The 21,382-nt window shown below is 38.4% G+C and overlaps 1 protein-coding gene and 1 long non-coding RNA gene across 4 annotated transcripts in view; one reads left to right on the top strand and one right to left on the bottom strand.

Moving 5' to 3' along the window:
- The window catches only part of NCAPG2 (non-SMC condensin II complex subunit G2), a 47,632-nt gene extending 34,105 nt beyond the window's left edge, over positions 1 to 13,527 (bottom strand). The window contains exons 1-9 of one of the 2 annotated variants that reach the window (XM_014872238.2): positions 13,470 to 13,527; positions 12,687 to 12,781; positions 9,485 to 9,676; positions 8,378 to 8,492; positions 7,748 to 7,905; positions 6,917 to 7,051; positions 1,839 to 1,933; positions 921 to 990; positions 174 to 260 (exon numbers count right to left, since the gene is read on the bottom strand). In XM_014872238.2, the coding sequence (XP_014727724.2) occupies positions 174 to 260; positions 921 to 990; positions 1,839 to 1,933; positions 6,917 to 7,051; positions 7,748 to 7,905; positions 8,378 to 8,492; positions 9,485 to 9,676; positions 12,687 to 12,761 (927 nt within the window). In that variant the 5' untranslated portion in view covers positions 12,762 to 12,781; positions 13,470 to 13,527. Of the gene's footprint in view, positions 1 to 173; positions 261 to 920; positions 991 to 1,838; positions 1,934 to 6,916; positions 7,052 to 7,747; positions 7,906 to 8,377; positions 8,493 to 9,484; positions 9,677 to 12,686; positions 13,069 to 13,469 lie in introns of those variants that run through there. The other variant, XM_014872236.2, reaches the window with a different exon arrangement.
- A 269-nt stretch (positions 13,528 to 13,796) lies between these two features.
- Positions 13,797 to 19,205, top strand: LOC148225065 (uncharacterized). 2 transcript variants are annotated; one of them, XR_015801270.1, is made up of 4 exons: positions 13,797 to 13,953; positions 14,437 to 14,570; positions 16,596 to 16,655; positions 18,310 to 19,205. It is a non-coding gene; the product is annotated as an uncharacterized LOC148225065 (long non-coding RNA). The 2 variants fall into 2 exon arrangements; XR_015801269.1 differs by lacking the exon at positions 13,797 to 13,953 and having other exon boundaries at positions 14,359 to 14,570.
- Positions 19,206 to 21,382: the final 2,177 nt, after the last annotated feature.

Raw genomic sequence — 21,382 nt, forward strand, 5'->3', positions numbered from 1 at the left:
ACCAGCACACCCCAAACACAGCCCTATACATATACAGGCTGCTATGAAGGGAAGTATTTCCATTCCAACCACACCTAGTAGGGTATTTTAGTATCAAATGGATATTTTCCACTTTATAGCAACTGATCTCATTTTGATGCTACTAGCTCATATCATGCTTTCCTGAAACTTACTTCTCTAACTTTAGAATGAACAGGAGAACTTCTAGGAAGATGAATTCCATGATGCATGAAATCCTGAATGCAGTTATATTCAAGTATCTGCAGTAAAAACACACACATGTTCCTGTTAACACAATAAAACAACAGCAAGTACTGTAGTTGTGCAGCAACTATATTTTTCCCTAAAACAAGCAACTGAAAATTGTATCTGCTACTTCTTCCAAATTTTTACATGCTGGGGGTCTCAATCTGCCTCAATTGATTTTCAAAATTTCAGAATATACTAGTCCAACTGTCAGAAGCTAAAAGCGAGGCAAATAAAAATATTTTGTTATCTGAAATTTTGCTCTGGCATTGTTGTGATCTGTAACTATGCCTTTAATCATTTCCATGGAAATTCACAAAAACTAGATAAATACTTGAGCTATCAACTATACCGACTTGCATATATTGAATGAAAGCTTCAGTAACTCAAGCTAATGGGTGTGTTTATGAAAGACATTGTGTTTACGCATATTTGTGTGAACCAAAACTTCAGCAGCAGAATTAAAGGTGTTTAACTGCAGCCAAGCTCATCTCAGCGGGAAAACATTCAAAGCATGACATATGGTAACTCCTTTACAATGCTGAAGAGGCCCTTTCCTTAGGGAAATAATTTTTTAAGGCTTGTTAAAGGAACCTCTCTGAGGTGGAGAGTCATGAGTCTTTCCCATCTTGAAATTCAAAACTATCCAAATGAAATTTCAAGCATAGTGTTACCTCTATGAATTCTCCTGACACTTTCTTCCAGGCCCTGAAGTAAACTTCTGAAATGTATTCCATCAAGAATCTGTATTAACATATAGGAAACACTGTCAAGAAAGCATACTAACCATATGGATGTACAATTCATAAAGGTAAAACATGAAGTTTTGTATAAGAACCAACACTGTTCTTAATTCTGTGCATCACATTGGTTTTTAGAAGAAATTATTTTTCAAGTCTACATCAATAACTACCAAGTTAACTCCTAATTAATGAACCCAAGCACGACTACATGATATTTGAAATATCTCTTACGGTGAGAGAGTCAAAACATTCAGAGAGACACTTTATCATTCATGTATCATTGAAGAATGCCTTAAATTCTTTATAGAGACATACAGGAATACATTATTCTACCTGAAAGCATTAGAAAGCCTCTGATTTTAATACATAGAATTACTTCTGCAATATTTCACTGCATAATCAAAGAAAAAAAAATCTCTGTATTTTTTATCCATCAACCAAGTTTTCAGGTTATGATTTATCCTGCAAGTCACTTCTTATTAGGATGCCTTACATGGAAACTGAGCAAATTAAATTAAGAGATTGCTCGTAGGAAATAGAAACACCCTACAAAAGGAGAAATGGACCTGCAACCCTCACACAAGCACTGCAAATAATGCAGTCCAATTTCCATCAAAGTCATTTGCTTTAGCTAATGGCAAATAAACATTTCTTACTCCTGTAACTGCATACCTAGGCACGTCAGAGCTACTATTGAATGAAGTTGCTGAAACAATATAGCAGTTATATTCAGAAGATTTGTGGGTTTCTGGATAGTGATATATTTTTTCGATACATTAGGTATTTTTAGAGTGAGACAAGATTCTAGACAAGTTCTTACTAATTAAGTACTCTAACTGGGATGCATACCTTGGAAAGAACTGTAATTGGTTTTTAACAGTTCCATGTATCATTTTAATGAAGTTTACATTCCAGCTGAACAAAAAACTCAAGAGTCTTCTTCCCTGTGGGGAGGAGAAAAGAGGAAAAAACAAAGGGAACTCAAAGCTCAGAAGAATATCCAATTTAAGAGCACTTCAAAAATCAGTAAATACAATGGAAATTATATCTTTAATTTTAAAATGCAGAGGTAAAATGGAAAAAACTATTTAAGATTCTTAATTATTAAACAGAATCCAAGCACTACTGTTATTCATACTGTAGAAAAAACACAGAACAAATGAACAAGTGGATCACATATCTGCCTCCATTCTTTGAACGTCCTTTCTGTTTTGGTGTGCCTTCAGCACACTCCAGAACAATAACAGACTGTGCCATCAGCACCCTCATCAAGGCTGGATCACTGAGCTCTGCCCAGTGCAATAGCATCCCAGGATGACACTGGAATGATGGTGAAGGCATAAATAAAACACCACGACTCTCCCAGCACTGGACACAGAAGCATTTTTAACAAAGCCACAGAGAACAGCTGAGCCACTGAGGAAATTAAATGTTCTGATCAGCAAGAACAATTCCTTTCCTCTTGCCACATGAAAGGTAATATTGCAAACTTCCTGGAGCGGTTTTCATTCATGAAAACAGAAACTATTTTTCCAAAATTAGTTTTGTTCCATTATAACAAGTCAGGAACAATGATGATGAATGTGATTACCAATAGAATTTTGCAATAAAAGGTAGTGGAAGGCTGTGGATGAAGGAAATAAGCCAATACTCTCCCAGAATCAGCAAGATCTACCCAAGGAATTGGGGTCTTATACAGTATATGTACAGGCATCCTCATTCTGACTTAGATTACAGATGAAGGTAAGACTTCAAAATGTTTGTTCACACATAAGGGTGAGTCAGCCAATTGTAAGAGTCCTTTCTATCAACTTTCTAGCCAAAAATAAATTAGGAATATTAAAAAAGGAAGTGCAGTAGTAAAGAGCACGTTGGCAGAAGTGCAAAAGGATCACTGAACAAACAGCAGAGGTTCAGAGGCACTTCCATTGAGAGCTGGACCAAGAGTTGTGGTCACACCTAAGACCAAACAGAGAAATAGAATGCCAGTCACACTTGGAGTTGAAATCTCTTAGAGCAGGGGAGGGAGATGGAAGCACATAGTCAGAAGCTGCCCTGTAGTGCAATTGGTAGCTGAAATGCCCTTAGGTGAAGAAGTAACTCAGAAGCTCATAAAATCAAGACCTAAAGGCTAAACACAATGTCAAGATTCTTGTCTACAGGTCTGATGGAATCCTTCTAGTTGTCAGTGAGAGTTGTCTCTGTCTCCAACTTTGATGGCCTAATATAAACACAGAGAAGTCCCACATCAACATCCCTGACAAAACAAAGGGTCAAAGGAGTTTTGACCTAAAGTTCTTTCCTCAATGAAACATGGATGAGGACAAACCCAAACTCATCTCATCTTCTACAACCCCAGCAGCAAGACAGATGATAAAAAGCCAAAAAATAGCTTTCAACCAATTCTTTTCAACCTTAAGTTTCACAAGATTGAGCCTGCTCCTAAAAATTATCATAGGTGCCTCTAACTTAATCTGCTGCCTTTGTTTAATGGATCTGAAATAATTATTGCTATCAACATTCTCATTATCATGAGAGGTAACCTGCTAATAGGTAACACTGTGAACTTGTCATCTTTGGTATTAATGCAGTATCAGAGTGTTGGGAGTCTGGTACTGCTGTACTTGTGGACACAGAGCATGTGACTTTGTTCTACACACACAGAGAAAGTTAGCAAGGAAACAGTACAAGAGACCCGCCTCCAAAACACAGTAACATGCTCTGCAGACTCTGAAGCTGTTTGACTAGAAACCCCATCTGAACAAGAATGTTTTCATAAGTCACAGAGATATAAATTCAGAGGATCACCCCATTAATGTAGCCTGATAATAAGCCTCAGAGAAGTATTACTCTGTGTTGAATAGCACAGTCTGGGAAGGCAGAAACACTGAACTCCCTGATCCTACAATGAGGTATAAATGTACAGTTCTCTATTGGTTTAATCTGATTTAGAACTGACACACAGCATTCCTGGCCCTTCCTTTCCTTCAGTCTTGCACATGATGAACCATTCCAGACAGCTAATCTGTCTGAAAAATAATCTTACTAGAAGAAAACAACTACCTCCTTCAATCAACCCATGACATTGCTGCTTGAACATTACACTGTGGAAAGGAAAAGAGGAATGCTAGCCTATGGCAACATAGGATCATTGCACTGGAGTTATAGCAGCTTAACCTGCTATGGCGCTGTGCTCTGGGGTATGTTCCCAAAACACTGGGATTACTTTTCTTAGGAACTGTAAGACAAGTCTGCAGGCATTAAAGGGAGTATTAGGCCTGAGACACAAAAGCTCAGTTTCATCTCAAAGCAATTCATACATCATGTTGATATTTAGTATTACTACGAGCATTTTAGAAGAATTACAGGATGTAAAAAAAGGTCCAGCAGAGATACTGGGGGAGTGTTGGTTGGTTTCTTGTTGCTACAAGAAATCTATTATTAGTGAAATGAGCCAGGAAGAGAAATTAGAGAACACACATGAGGTGTGTTATCACTGCAAGTGAACTCCAACAGCACACAAATCCCAAACAAATGGACTCACAACTGAAGTAAAATGGCTTCATAGCAACAGGAAAATGCTTTGAACACTTTGAATCTCCTGTCTGCAGAGCTAGGAAAATCCAAGTTGGTTACCATTCTGGGTTCTGCTCATAAACTGAGACGTGAATTTGGATGTTTAAGTCCCTGAAATGTTAATTGTCTGAAGACTGATTCATGTGATCAGCTGTTTAGTTTCTATTTTATGGAGCTGAATTGTTCTGTTGACTCTGTTGACTAGGGTTAATATGGCACACCTTAAACGCAGAGCAATTTTACATGCCCAGATGGTTTTCCAGAAGGCAGAGATCTATGACAGTGTTTTACATGCCAGCCCCACATGGATGTCTGAAGCAACTTAGGTCATTTAACATAGCATGGGTCATTCACTTAAGCAATCAAATCCTTCCCAGACCTGCACTGATTTCTAAATTTATTTCAGACACTTAATTTAACTGAACTCTGTCCTAGGATCCCTCCAGAATGGGTTATGGTTCTTTTTATTTTGAAGTGTTATCCTCCAGGATGTAAAGTGACTTGTGTATTGGGCTAGTATGGCAAGATTTTGGCAGTGGAGGCTTGCAGAGGTGGTTTCTGTGAGAAGCTGCCAGAAGCTTTCCCCGTGTCAACAGAACCAACAGCAGAGCTCCAAGGCAGACTCACCACTGGCCAAGGCTGAGCCCTTAGGATACAGCTGGGAGCTGCTGCTTTCAATCAATCCTTCCAGCCAGAAAGCCAAGAATCCAGACTTAAGGATTTAAACCACTAATGATCAGATGACAGAGCAGAGAGTGCAGTAAGTTGCTCTCTATATCTACCTAGAAAGAGACAGGCCTATGAAAATGCAAATGTGATAAAATGTCAAGAGCCAGAAATCCCTGGGAGAGTGAAGAGAAAAATCTTAGGCAGAGAAGCAAATGTGCAAAGCGTGGCCAAATCTGAACATTCTTGTGGAGCAAAGTAGATGAGTTTTATGCCAGGAAAAATATTCATTACCAAGTCTGATTACCACTGCTTTTCTCCCATCCTATTAAAAAAAAAAAAAAAAAAAAAAACACAACAAAACCACTACTTTTATACTGTTTCACTCAAAGATTCAAGGTGCAAACCTCCTTTAGAAAAGCTGTGTAGCTGAAAATCATGTGAGCTGAAAATCTCACATGATGTGGAAAGAAAAAGAACGACAAGAATTTGCTTCTAAAGTGTAGATAGCAGTTGTACTTTACATATATAATGACCAATTATTTGCTGTGCCTATATGAAGATCAAATATTAAAATAATACACTGGATTCAAATATAACAGAAGAAAAACCATCTAGAATCAAATATAGCTAATGCATTTTAAGTACTGTGACAAAGAACACACACAAGTACACTTTTTCCAGACAACAAAAAATCTTAAAATTAAATACACCAAAGACACAAAATTAATTGTAAACTCTGTCAATAAAGTCCTACCTGTCTTTCTTCTTTCCACCCACGTTTTCTTTTTCCATTCCCATCTCTTACATTGCCTTAGTACATCACAATTTTAGTCAAAACTAAAATAGCTTAAAATATGATATGTAAGTAACAAAGACCCCACTAACTTTGTGGCAAGTGTCCAAACCCTGCTCTATCGAACATTTCACCTAACTCCTTTGTTATCTCCATTTTTAAAATGCTATATCCTTATACTGCAGCAATCTCTGTGCTCATTTTATGACAGAAGTTCATATATTCCACAGGAAAAGGAATATATCTATTTTACACATGCAGGAAGGAGTTAGAACTTCAGAGACAAAGTCAGGTGGTCATCTAGCCAGAAAAAAGGCTTGGACACCACAAGATTGTGCCTGTGCACAATCTAAAAACAACAAGACATCAACTGTTCATTGAGAGAAATGTATATAGTTAAATAAAGTAATTCTCATTTTTCTGTAAAGTTGGGGTCATTTTCAGAATATGGCAACGCAATTTTCTAGATAGAGTCATTTAGAAGGAGAATTATTTTGCTACAGTTAGTCGTCTTCAAGAAAAAGAAAAAGAAAAAAGAAAAAAGAAGAAAAAAGAAAAAAAAAAAAGAGAAAAAAAAGAGAAAAAAAATTACACCAGGGAATGATTTTAAGTATCAAGGGAAATGCACTGGAAGCAAAGCACTTGATTCTTATTGCCTCAGGATAAAAGAACTGGACTGAAGATCTAGACATGAACTTTCACACTTTAGTCTGGAATAGATACAAGTTTTCCAAATGAAACAGTGTATCACCCATTTATAGCTTAGAGTCAGAGCTGATTTGTCTCATGTTGCTACCTACCGTACAGTAAAAAAAGACAAACTGCCAAACTATTAAAAGCAACCAAAGGTGACTGGCACAAAACCACAGTAAGATAAAAGCTGGCTTACCTCTTCTTTCTTAATGTGTTTTACACTCATAAAACACTGAAGCAACAAGTCCTTGACTTCATTACTCTCATCTGAATCATAATCAAAACAAAGTAATGCCTGATGTAGATTCCATACACGAATTATATCTGCACCCTGACAGGAAAGAATAAATACACATTAGAGTGGAGTATGCATGGCTTTAATGCAAATAATTTAAATAATGAACTGGACATGCATTGTTACAGACTGTGAAATTATGATCATTGTTTGCATCACATTTCTAGGAAAAAATATATGTAACTGCAGAAATTCTGACTTCCAACAAATTAAGACATGCTCAAGTACAGAAAAAAAGTTGGCATTCCATGCAAGATATGTTAAAACCACATCATTCCACTTTTTAAACTTCGTACAATACATGCAGTTAACAGGGAAAAACAGAGGAAATAAATAAGGATACATCCACTGGGTTAGTGCAAAAGATGTGTATCACAATACTCCAAGTAACTCACACATTTTGAAAAATGAAAGAAAAATGATTTGTAGAAAGACAAAGAGCAAGAAAAGATGAAGCTTCCCACAAAAGCTATCTCTATGCTTAGCTAAACATAGCACTTAAAATCTGAGTTGACGAAAAGAGTTAATTCCAATAAAAACATTGGTCATTGGATTGGACAAAAGAGCGAAAAGATGAAAAGGAATGCAAAAAACCCCCAAACATCCAGTTCTTGTGAAACTAATGCCAAAAATCATTAAAATTTGCTCTGGAGAAGACAGTGTTTCACTGGAGGGATAACGTTTTTTGAAATATTCAATAATAACCTGAAAGTCAATACAGCCTTAGCATACCGTAGCAGCTTTATTCAGGCTTTTTCTCAGCAGAATGACAAACAGAGTCTTCCCCAGCTGCTCCTTCCCTTCTAGTCCCTTCTCCCACCACATTTCACACACACGTTGGATAGCATCCTGTAGGATTTTTTCAGATGCAGGTAATGCAGGAAGAATACCTACAAGAGTAATGAAATACTTATTTACTGCAATGAACCAAGTCATTCCTGTAAAACAATAGTCGGTTAGCACACTAACTACACCTCACAGTGTTAGCTAGCTCCTGCCACATTTACACACCTTCTTGGCTTATGCTCACTGCAGTACTTAGGCAACTCTAGGGTGTGGCCCAAGTTTTTGGATCAGTAACAATGGAATATTGAGGTTACCTTAAAAGTAGTATAAGTTGCAGGATAATCAAAGTTACCTTCCACTGAGTGAACAGCTGCGAGAAAGAAAACTATTTACATTCCAACTTCTAAATTGTGCAGCTGATTTTTAGGTAAATACTCCCTTAATTTTGTCTCATAAACAGGCACTCAAACCAGTACCAACTTTTCTCCTGTGAATTCTGTTTCATAAGCCAGCTGGATTTCAGTCAGATCAAACAGCCTCTGTAACATGCTACATTCTGTACAGAGAAGTACTCACTGTTTAGTATAAAAACGCATTCTACAAGAGCTTTGTAGTTTACATTTTCATCCACCGCAGGTATGGAGGCAATAACGACAGCTGCCACTCCTTCGATCACTGCTACAGTTTGTTTCTGAAAGAAAGCAATGCTGAGGAAACACTTCTGCAGTTTGTTTTGGACTCAGAAAATAATTCAAACAAGAAATAAATCTTAGCAACAGAGAGCAAAGCTGAATTGTTATTATGCTTCCATTTTGAAGAAGGAGCACACTGGCACCCAAAACTGATCAAATAAGAGGCAAAAGAATAGATTTTTAGAGTACATCTTTTTGAAAAGTTTGAAAAGGGTTTTCAGCTCCAGCTAGTCCATAACTCTGTAACTGTAAATGTGCATTCCAGCACTTCAATCCTCATCTGCAACAAACCCACCCAAACATCCATTTCAGAGCTGAAAAGCCCCTAACTAGCAGGGTCTTGTGTAACTCAGAGATGTGTACATCTGGTGACTTTCACTCCCAGGCCTCTGAACAGATGACTGATTTTTCTACAAGCCTCTATGTTTCTCTAATGATTTCCCCACTGCATTTCTTTTCTTCCCCCCAAATTAAAGAACCTTTTCCACTAGTATTTTCAGGGCTACATAGACTACAGTACAGAAGGCAGTATATAAAGGTCTGAGTCAGAAAAATTCTATATATTCTAAATTTGTGGAAGGGACAGTCAAATCTAGATTTCACAATCTTCATTAAATAAAATGACATCACAAATCGGGTAGTGAATTTTTTATACTATATGTCAGCTACTTAAACTTAACATCTGCAACATTAACATTTGTTTATTGAAATAAGACACAGAAAAATCCCATTCAACTCTACTGAGAAAACTAAGTGACATCTTTCATAATTAAAATTATCAGCAGATCTATCTTTTACACTATTGACCAATCATAAGTTCAGCTTTAACCAAGTATACATTAAGTCATTTAAAAAATGGGCAGGAAGGTGATATTTGGAACTAATCTTATTTGATAACCCTTGCATGTTTTCAGATGTTATGGAAATATTCCATTTTATTTCCCAAAAAACATGAAACATTCATAATATTTTCATTTTACAAGATTCTTACCATTTCTGGAACTATATCAACTTCCATGTCATCATCATTTTTATCATCTCCAGTCCTGTGCCATATTTCCACAGGGTTCTTCATCAAGCTCTCTGTCAATAGCTGTATCAGTCTCTGCCATAGCACTTCTTTTTGCTTTCTTGGCAATTCTTGAAGTAGCTCATTCAAGTCAAAATGATCAAATGTATTTTTCTATAAATGGTCAGAAGATACCACACAATCCCACATCAGTGAAGTGGCTTACACTTCATCATCATATTTTCTACACTTAATGTGGGTTTTTACATTAATGATCAACTTATATTCCTCTGCAGCTATAGAGATAAAATATCTTCTAGAAGTTACATTTTTTAAAGCAGAAGAAATTCCTGCTAGTTAACTCTATCAGGAAGCCAGAGTGCTGCTTTTAAGACAAAAGTCTTCAGCCCTTAATAGCAATGAAGACAATTTCATACTCCTAGCTAAGAAGCTCAAAACTGCACAGAATTTAAGTCTCTGATTGTGTCTTTACTCTCTTAAATATCGATTGATGATGGCTGTTGAAAGAAAATCCTTAGGCAAGGACTGGAAACGCAGCAGTCAGTAGAGCCACAGAGACAGCACTAATTTGGGATATGAGCACACATCAGAGCTCTGCACACTGCACTGCTTTAAAGCCCCACATCAAACCCACCTCCTGAGCCCACTGACCCCACACCTCCTGCTGACAGGAAAGCCACCATCAGTCTCCACTAGAGACTGCTCCACAAGGCTGATCTGAACTATTTCCTAGTAAGAACTCTGCTAGAAGAATTTACCTCAGGGACACAAGGAGTCCGTTAGCATCAAAGAAGGGTAGGCTACCCGCTAGGAAAGGGAATATGCAGAGAGATGAGAAGGAAAGCCAGGCACAACCACGAGAAAGAACAGATAGTTTCTGAGATGTAATTTGCAGTACTGAAGTGAAGGTTTACTGGATCAAAAACACTTCAGAAGAAAGAAGAAGAATGTCCATGATCTTGAAATAAATATATTTTTAGTTTGCAGATACACTGCAAGACAAAATCGAAGGTAAAAAGAGAAAAGAATGAAAGAAGTAGCAGTAAGTATTAGAAAGTTCCCAAAATGGTATGAGAAGATCCTGTTATATATTTCTAAGAGAATTTCTATTCTATTCTACAACTGAAAACAAGTACAATAAACCAAGGGCCTCACAGGGAATTCTGCAGCCCTCAAACAAACCCAAATGACAGGATATTAAGATTGTACTGTTTTGAACAGAAAGAATGAGCCCCGAATAAGACCAGAGACTTTGGACTTTTCTTTGGGATGATATGACATAGAATTATTCCAAAATCTATGAGGGGAAGGAATGACAGTGAATGATAATCATATCTCTGATTCCTATTTTTCTGTCTAAATTATGTATTTTCTTGAATTAATGGGATTTAGTGAAAAAAATCTTACAAAGGAAAAAATGAAAAGCCCATGAGAAACCTTGAAGGAAAATTCACAAAGCCCTGGAATTTTAGAAGACACAGATGAATCTAAACCTTGATAGTGTGGAAAAGAAAAATTCAAGGGAGAATTAAAAGGAGGTTGGGGTGTGTGCAGAAAACAGACACTAAAAGAAGCAGTGATGCTAAAGGAAAATTCTAAGGCTAGAGTACCAACTAAGTAGAAAATATAATGCAAAAACTAAGGAAAACAGTAAAGCTTTAATGATGATTTATTTAGCCACAGCCTCCTCCAGAAAAGCAGTCAGGAATTTTTCAAGGGAGATCCAAAAAGGAGGATCCTCACACTAAGACAAGACATGGTCACGCTTCCTCCATCACTGAATGTTTTAAAAGGAGATTAATAAAATAACTTGAGTCTCTTGGACAGTCAAAAAGTCATGTGGATATTCGTGTTCCCTTATGCTACAAAGACATGAAGACAATTTTAATCAATATATTCATTGTAGCTGGTGACAGAAAGTTTCCAGACACACTGGCAACAGCTGAAAACTGTTGCAAGAGAACTCCTGTGAATTGGTGATGAAAAATAAAAGGATGAAAAAAACCCCAACCATTTTTAATCCATTTTTTACTGAATGCAGATGGTAGAATCAACACAACCAAAACAATTGAAAAGGAAACACTGCAAATGAAAACTAAAGTGAATATTTTTTGTTAAAGTGTTTAGATTTAGGGAAAAATGGGAAGAAGACTTTAAGCAGAGGCAATCTGGTAACAAAGCTATCATCTATAACTACATACAGGTACACAAATTAAAGAAATAGCAAATTTCTTGGAGAAAGATTCAAGGATGTTTGGGAAACAAACTTTGTGAGCTTTGTACAGAACATGATTGTGGGTTTAATATACTTGCTGCATTCAATCAGTTCATGCCTCTGTGCACATAGAGGTGAACTGATGCACTTTATCCTGATACAGGTACTACTAGGAAAATACCCATTAGAAAGCTTAAGAAACTAAATTGACAATACCATTTATGGCAGCAAGCAAAAGATGTTTAGAAGAAGTCAGGTATATCTCAACACCAGACAGATTGAAGCTGAGTGGAAAACACTTCAATACAAATTATTATTTCTCATTATTATGCAATATATACATAATGTGAGAATGAGCTTTTAATAGTAGATTTCAGGGGATTTGTTTTGTTGTTCCTCTCTGTTCTCTCCACACTTTATTTAGAGAGAGCAATCTACCCCTTTTCTAAAGCATTCAGTGATAGAAAGAACAATTCAAGTAAAATTAAACATGGACCAAAGAACATGTGGACAGCCCAAACTATCAAATGAATGCACAAATACTAGTGAAACACAATTCTGCTACGTTTATACATTAACTCATATTCATTATATACCAATAAACTCTTTCATAGATTGTAATTTTAAAATGTAATACTTCAGCAACATGAAATTAGTATTTTTTTAGTACTACCACAATACTAATAATTTATTTTTTAAAAAGGTATGTGGAACAACCAAATACCAAAAATTAGTTGGTTTATAAACATTCAATTTTCAGATTCCACAACTTTTTCAGCCTATATACCTGCAAGTGCCATTTGAACTTACTTTCTACAGCAAGTATTCCCACACATCTGCAAGTACCAGACAAATAGTTTCTGTCCCTTTGTCACACGATTTCTGCACAGAAATCTGTAACAGATTTATGACTCCAGAAGTGATATATGTATACACTGGCTCACTTACAGGATTGTGAGTGTAACGCAGGAAGTCTTCAATTGACTCCTTAGATACAACTTGCAAAAATGCTTCACGTTTCATCCTGGAATCGGTCTTCCCTACTTTATAAACAAAATGTAACATTAGAGAAGGTACTGTATATCAAACCAAGATTATTTTGGTCTTGGTTGTAGTCATATATCAGTTATGTACATAGTATTTATGTTATAAATGTATAATGTATATAACATATGTTATATATTACAGTAGTTATACATATAATACATAGTTAAAAGTAGTTTTCCCCTCCAACTTACTTTAGTTATCTGAATCAGCATTTAGATTCACAACATCATTAGGCTGCAGGGCTTGCTCTCTTTTTTTCTTTTAGTAAATAGTCTTCAAGCAGAATAAAATTTTACTGGATACTTTGTTTCTTAAAAAGCACAACGCATTCTCCAGCACCCACCCACTACTTAAGCTGGCCATCACTCCCAACAACAGTATTTATTTGTATCAGAAGCACTGAGGGGTAGTAAAATAGTCTCTTTTCTCGACTGTCAAGTAAAAACCATGGGAAATGGGAAAGGCCACCAAGAGCCTTACTTGCTCACATAAACATTTCCTCCATCCTAGGTGTCTCCTGACGTACTTTTCTAGTTGGGAAAGTGACTTACACAGTATTTAGTGTGTGTGAAGCCACACCACAGAGCGGGGCGGGGGCCGCTCCTGGGCCCCGTCCCGAGTCACCCGGGGGCTCCCGCCAGGCCCCGGCAGAGCAGGCAGGGGGAAGCCGGACGGGCCGCTTACCTCGGGCTCCCTCAGAGCAGCCGAACCCTCATGGATCCACGGGATGCGCTTCCAGCACGGCGGCGCCGCCTCAGCGGAGCGGAACGAAGCCGGCGGACACTCGCGTAGAAGAGCCCGCGGCGCACGGCAGCACCGCTCGGAGGGGACACCCGTGGACAGCCCGGGATACCTGGGGACAGCCCGGGACACCGGATGACAGCCCGGGACACCTGAGGGCAGCCCGGGACACCCCCAGCCCCGCCCGCTCCCTCCCTCCCTCACGCGCCACTTTTCGAATCCTCCCGCGGCCGACGTTGAGCGCGCGCCGCGGAACTCCCGTCTCCTCTCGCGAGAGCTCGGCCGCCGTCCCCGCCCTTTCCCGCGCGCGGCGCCGCTGAGGGCGGGGTGAGCGGCCCATGTTCAAAACTCAGAGACTCATAGAGTGAGCTAGGCTGGAAAACGCGTCTGAGGTCATCGAGTCCTACCGATGTCCGAACATCACCAGGTCAAGTAGACCGTGGCACTGAGTGCCACGTCCAGTCTTTCTTAAGTACCTTCTGGGAGGGTGCCTCCACCACCTCCTTGTGCAGCCCATTCCAGTCACTCTTTCTGTGAAGAAATTCCTCCTAATGTTCGGTCTGAACTTCGTCTGGCGCAGCTTGAGGCTGTGTCTTCTTGTCCTGTCGCTGGCTACTTGGGACAAGAGCCCGACCCCCACCTGGCTACATCTGCCCTTCAGAGAGCCGTAGAGAGCGATAAGGTCCCTCCTGAGCCTCCTCCAGGCTGAGCACCCCCCCCGCTTCCCCAGCCGCCGCTTGTGGCATTGGTGCCCCAGGCGCTTCCCCGGCTCGGCCGCTGAGCAGCGCCTGTGCCCGCAGCGCCCGGCCCGGCCCCGGCAGCGCCCCGCGGGCAGCGGGGCTGAGCTGCGCTGCTCCCAGCAGCTTCGGCCGCGCTGAAAGGCTCCTTCCACCGCTGCTCTCTAACACAGGCTGGCTGGAGACACGGCTTGTCCCGGGGAATGTCCCTTCAGTTATCTCAGAGGCTGCTGCCATGGTGCAAACCCACCAACTCGCTGTTCTCTTTCTGTACTTACCCGCAAAGTGTCAGTGCTTCCAAATGAGGGTAAGTTAAATTCATGTTTAAGAAACAGTATTCCTTCTTCCATGGATCTCTGGTAACGTGGACATAACTGCTTTTAGAAAATCATAACGCATTTGATTGCACCGGTGGCTTTTTTCTCCAATAATGTTAGTATTGCTATTGCTGACAGCTATGCTTTTACTCACAGTCCTGGTGAACAATATGAGTACTTTGCACTTTTCATCCAAAGCAATCAAGAGTTAAACAGCCTATATGCCAGAATGGATAGGAGGTAATGTAACTCAGATGATATTTAGAGTTTGATAACTAAGGATTTTTTTTAATATATCAGAAAATTATGTCTTCTGTTTCTTCTTTGTAGTGTTTGGAAATAGAGGCAGTTAGGGTTTAATTTATATCTCTCCATTTGGCATTTTCAGCAGCATTTCTCAGTGTTGGCTGTTCAGAAAAGAGAGGTGCATAACTGAAGTAATTCACTTTCAGTCTAGAAGCAGTGCAGCATGTGCTGCTTTACTGTGCAAACAAACAGAAAAACAACTATAATTTCTATAGGAGTTCTCACATCTGGTTGGACTTCTCAGGATTGTAATTTTACAAATATTTTGTAATTCAGATTTTATCTCGTATTAAATGTAAAAATTCACTCCTTTAGAAGTAGCATTTACATCTTCTGTTTTAATTTGTAACATAGAATCTTCCTTTATGATCCTGCCTTTCATAGTTTTAGTTTATATTAAAAGTTAAGGTTTTCACATTTTCTACCACATTCATTTGATATAAGAAGCTGGCTTGTTTCAGATCCTGTGGACTTGATTTTTTCTCCCAATTTAGGTATTCAGCTAAGTGCAAGGAGCCTGTTAAACAGTTTGCTTGGAGTAAGTTGCATGAGCAATGAGCATACCTGTAGAATTGTAAAAGCAAATAAGAAAGTATAACACCTAACACTTACGCATCGTGCTAATGTCTGCCGATATAAAAAATTTCTGCATAAAAATCTTTTCTGTTAAAAATCTTTGCAATTTTAGATCCAAACTGATGGATTTATTTATCATGACTCATGTAGACTGAATATTTCATTAATATCTTGATTAGTCTTTTAATTAGGTGCTACATTAGTCACCTGGTTACTGTTTATTTAGTTGGGCACATATCCATTTAGTAAACAAACTAAAACATATTTTAGCTTTTAATTTCTGTTGCATAGCAACCACAGAATGATTTTTTTTTTCATAGTATTGAAACTAGAAGTTGACACAGATAACAACAGGCTGAATAACACCAAGTGATTCATTTTAAAGAACCACATAGAAAAACCAGAGAGGCAGAATAATGTTTTCTAGGTTTTTTCAAGAACTGTGCATGAACTGCAAGCCAGTAATAAACCTACAACTCTATTTTCAGTTTCTCTAATATTCTTCCTTTCAAGAGTACCAAATTACATGCCTCTCTTTGACATATCTGTTCATCTGTTCAAAATAATCTATACCCTGTGATAATAATCTCATATTTATTATCATTTTCCTGTCAAGTTAAGGCAAAAATGAAAAATGGGCCTTTCGCACATGGTTGCTGAGCAACAGCAAATAAAGATTTGCTTTTGTGCTACTGCTTCATGAACCAGCCTTTATTCTTGTTGGTGCCCTGCATTAGAGATCTCGGTTACAGATGGCTCACACCAGAATATTGTTGTTTGGGCTAGAGCAAGCATTCCATTTCAACCTCTAAGAGTCAGCAGTATAAATAAAAAATAAACAAGTAGTTCCCTAAACGTCAGACGTTTTCTTGACAATATTTTCTTATATTTACAATGTTATTTTGTAGATAATAGTTTCTTATGAGATTATTTCACATGTTATCTACTACTGTGTTGGAGTTGTAACTCCTATTTCTTTTTCTTTGAATATATAATAAAATTTGTTATAGTTAATACAGTATGAACAAAATCTGCTCATCCTCTGAGGCAGGCTGTTAATAATTTACATGCATGCATTTCCCTTGATTTTTTTTTTTTTTATCTTCACATACTTTGATAAATAATCCGAACAGCATGGGAGAGAGATGAAGTTTCACACTATTCCACTTCTCCAGATCTCCCCTTGCCTGAAGGTAATCCTGCCAATCATGCCATCCTTTATTCAGAGGCAACTGTCACTTTTCAATGCTGGTGTGATTAGACCGTGAAAAGGCTTATTTCCCTTAAATTATTAACATTAACACGAATCAATTTTAGAGTTTAAGAGATTAAGTAGGGAAAAAAAAAATCACTGCAGAAGAAAAAAATGTATCCTTGTTAACTCACACAAAAATAAGGAAATTAAATGCGCAGAGGGAATGCAAAAGCTGTTTGGAGAGCCACTCCCTGGAGTGCTGCCGACGGAACCGAAGTCCTGAACTGCCGCCCCGCGGGAGCTCCCTGCTACTGCCGGGGGCTGCAGGGATCCACACCCAGCTCAATTTAAGCTGGAAAAACACAGCAACTTCATTTTCTTTGCTTTGTTGTGATGCTTTATGACAAAATATTTAGTTATTATATCATGAAGAGGGCTGGAGCACCTCTCCCATGGAGACAGGCTGAGAGAGCTGGGGGTGTCCAGCCCGGAGAACTGAAGGCTCTGGAGAAACTTTAGAGCATCTCTCAGTGCCTAAAGGGCTTACAGGCGAGGAGAAGGAATTTTTGTAAGAGCACGGAGAGACAGGACAAGGGGGCATGGCTTTAAACTGACAGAGGGCGTTTTAGATTAAATACTGGGAAGAAATCCTTTATTGTGAGCGTGGCTGAGGCACTGGCACAGGTTGTCCGGAGAAGATGTGGCTGCCCCATCCCTGGAAGTGTTCAAGGCCAGGTTGGGTGGGGCTGTGAGCAACCTGGGATAGTGGAAGGTGTCCCTGCCCATGGCAGGGGGTTGGAAATAGATGATGTTTAGGGTCTCTTGCAACCCAAACCGTTGTATGGTCCTATAGTTATTATTTGCTGTATTATTATGCCCTTACTATTATCACTCATTCCTTATAAGCACTGTTACAAATCACTAATTTTTCTCTGCTCACTATTAGTACTATGAAAATGGAAATATTTCTGAAATAAGATGCTCACGAAAAGAAATTACAGTAACAGTATTTGCATAGCTGAATCTATCCCACTGTAAAAAAAAAGGAGTGCAATTTTTCACTACAATTACAGCAAATATTTTCTTGTATAAAGTCACTGTCATCTTTCAGAATATTATGTATCACTGAGTAAATTTATAATACTAGTTTGTCAGTTAATTTGTTCTAGATATAAAACACTCCAATTATAAATGCCATGTCTGTATTACTTTAACCCTATTAAATTACATTCTGATAGAGATTTACTGCTCTTAAGTGTCCTGTCTCCTTGCAGCTCTCATTCTATTTTAGTCTTTAAGAGAAAAATTGCTTCTAAGGTACAAAATCGCTGTTATTATTAATTTTACAAGTGCTCGTAGACGTTTCATTGTGATAGACATGCATCATTTCGATATGACACCATCATCTCTGTTCCATCTGTCTAGTACAAAACATGAAAATACTGTACAAATATCAGAATGGACATGATTTGCTCATCCATACTAGTTTATACATATATAAACACACTCAAACACACAACAAACTCCTTTACATTGCTTGGACATTATAACATATATATATTCACTTGTCTCTCACATCTGTGGTGGCTCTGTCAGTAAAGGTGTTCCCCATATCCTTGATCCTGACCAAAGCCCATTGGTTTTTTTTACAGGCTGCCTGTCCTGCTGCCTTCATGCAAAACTGACACAGGTGTAGTATCAGCCTGGGGGGAAATGTGGAGCCAGGCACCCATGAGGGCTTCCATATTCACTGAAGGTAGACATATTTGTCATTTATTCCTGCTCTGGGCATCAAACAGTTTTATCATCACAAGACCTGTGTTTTAGGAAACTTTCTGATCATGTCCTTAAACAAAGGAAAATTGATTCTTAATTCATTTTTTCTAGTAGAATTTTATCTCTCTTCCCTTTACCCCTGTGTTAATTGTACTGCTCCTATGAGGGATTTCATTGTTAGCTATCCTGAGTTTCCAGCCACATGCTTGAATCAACAATAAATACTTAAAGCATAGTGATGTTTCAATTGTGCTGGTCAAGGCCATTTTCCATGTCCTAAACTATAATTTCATTTCTGTCTACTTCTGATTAATTTCAACTTTTTGCACTTAATCTTATTAAAGTTGTGTCAGCAACTGAAGGGAATTCTAGAATCAAATCTAATTTGGTATCTAAGGGCATGAAATACCTATGGTGAATTGCTGACAGAAGCATGCAGAATTTCTGGTGAACTGAGAACCTTAATCTTCCAGAAGTTTCACATTTCCTCACATCACGGACCACTTTTAAAATTTCCTGTGCCTCATGATCTCTACAAAATCATTCTGGCAAATTGAATCCCCCATTATGAAACTCAATTCTTTTAGGATTTCTGGAGCCTCAGAGGAAAGGGGGGAGAACAGAGCACAGTGAGGACAATATATGTTGTTCACTGCTTTTAATCCAGGGTGACTTGAGGCTGCACTCCCAAACATGCCTCTCATCCAGACCACTTCCTTATTGTACAAGAAACAAAGTGCACAGGCAGCAAAAAAAAGATTCTGAGAATAAGGTCTGCACTACCATCTAGTGGAATGTAACAGTACCTTCAGAAATAAACACTGGGCACCAATGACTATACATGGAAAAACTTTAACGTCTCAATGTGAAAAACATGATTAGCAAAACTAAAATGTTTTTGTAAAAAAAAAAAAATCGAAATTAAGCATTTTTTATGTCTCAAATAATCCGAACTTGAAAAAGCATATTGAATAAAAAAATATGGCATAGAACAAAGTTGCCTAAAACTAAGATTGAAACTTGTCAGAAAGCTAATCTTAGTATTTTAAACTTTTGATTCCAACTTTACTTATTTTACATGCAAATTAATTAATCATTTACCAAATAAAACAAAGAACTAGCATTGCTATTGCTAACAATACCATTCATGAGTCATGAATATCCACTTCCACTAACCCATTTTTACCCTTTATTTCATTTTCATCACCTCGACAAATGACGGGTCTAGAGACAATCCAAATCCTTTGTTTGGATGCTGTTGTCAATTCATCAAATGTATCCAGTGGGACTCTGAGCTGGAAATTACAAGAGAGCACCCATTCAGAAGCTATCATAGTTACTTGAGCTCAGAGAATTTAATGATTCATGCCAAACTAGATAAACTTACCTATAAATTGTAGCTGGAAAACATTGCAACACAGTAACTTCAACTTAACCCAAGAGATAGCAACAATAATCATACACAACACATCAGGGATTTCAGCCTATCAGTTGAAGTATTTCTGCCATGGAAGTCTGCATGAAACTGTCTTGCAAAATATTCTGTATTAAATTATTAATCATTATGACATGCTTAGTAAGCTTTAGTTGTCAGGCTCTCAGAGTTTGTAGAATAACAGACTAGCTTGCAAATTCAACTAGAATAAAAGGACAAAAAACTTGTTTGAAATTTCACGCTGGAAACAAGCTCTATTAAATGCATGCACCCTTTTTGAGTTTAGGGATCTTGACCCAGTTACTGAGTAGAATTAGTGACCTTCATTCAGTACTACAATTACCATTTTGCTCACATTATCTATGTTACAACTCAAGTTCTATGCACAGATTAATGTATTTTTAATTCCTATCCAATCCTGACTCAGCAAAGCTTGCAGCTCCTAGCTGTGGCTCCTTGTGTCTGCCCAGCTGGAGTAGCTAGATGTCCATCCCTGAGAGCTTGGGCTCAGGAAGGAGAGTGCTCAGAAAGACCTCCAGCACAGGCCACGAGTGCACAGAGCTCCAGCACATTTACTGAGCTCACCTTAATGTTTAAAAAAACAGACTTTGGAGCCAGAGAATTGAGGTTGGAAGGGACCTCACCAGTTCATCTAGTGCAACATCCTGCAGAACGGAACTACTTTGCTTAAATAATTAATAAATAAAATTAATAATCAGTTAGATCCTTACCACACAGCTGATGAGTGAATTCACAGGACATAGCTGGGTGCAGGGACATCACAACTTTCTTCTGTCATTTCTTGCACAGAGGCTGAGGTGCTTGGTGCCCAGCTCTGAGAGCACCAAGGGTTCACACCCTTCCACTGTGTGGGTGTGAAAGGCTGGATTCTTGCCTAGCTTTGGGCTGTCCTTGGACATGTTCCTATATGGATCTTAAAGGGAAGTATGATTATTATTAGGCCTTAATTCCCTTGCTATAAAATTTACAGCTACCGAGGACTCAAATATTAACATGAAAGACAGGTTGGCTTCACTTTGTTGGTATCTGAGGAAACAGATGCAGGAGCCTGCTCAAATTGGATTCCACTGTAGATGACTGGCAAGCAGTATTCCCTGCAGACAGTGAGAACAGAGAGTATCACCTCTAGCACATGAATACAGATTAGACAACTTTCCTCCCAGAGCTGCCATCTACTCTGGCAGCTAAATTTACTGCATAACACTGGAAGAAATACAAGTGGATTTTTGCATTTCTCATAAAACATATTTCAGAAGGTGCCTGAGAATATTGTTGAGAGCCTGCCTGACTTAGAAATCAGTAGGAAAGCATACAACAGTTGGACACTTTGGAATATACAAAATCACCATTTGAGATTAAATAACCTGACCACTTCAGCAGCCAGCTACAACCAAATAGGTCCGGGACAATCTGCAGTTTTGGTTCTTTCTACCCAAAGGTAACACCCAACAGGCAGAATTTGTTTGGGGAAAAATATAAACAATTAAATTGAT

This window comes from Sturnus vulgaris, chromosome 1 (assembly GCF_052056855.1).
Source record: "Sturnus vulgaris isolate bStuVul1 chromosome 1, bStuVul1.hap1, whole genome shotgun sequence".
Lineage (NCBI taxonomy): Eukaryota > Metazoa > Chordata > Aves > Passeriformes > Sturnidae > Sturnus > Sturnus vulgaris.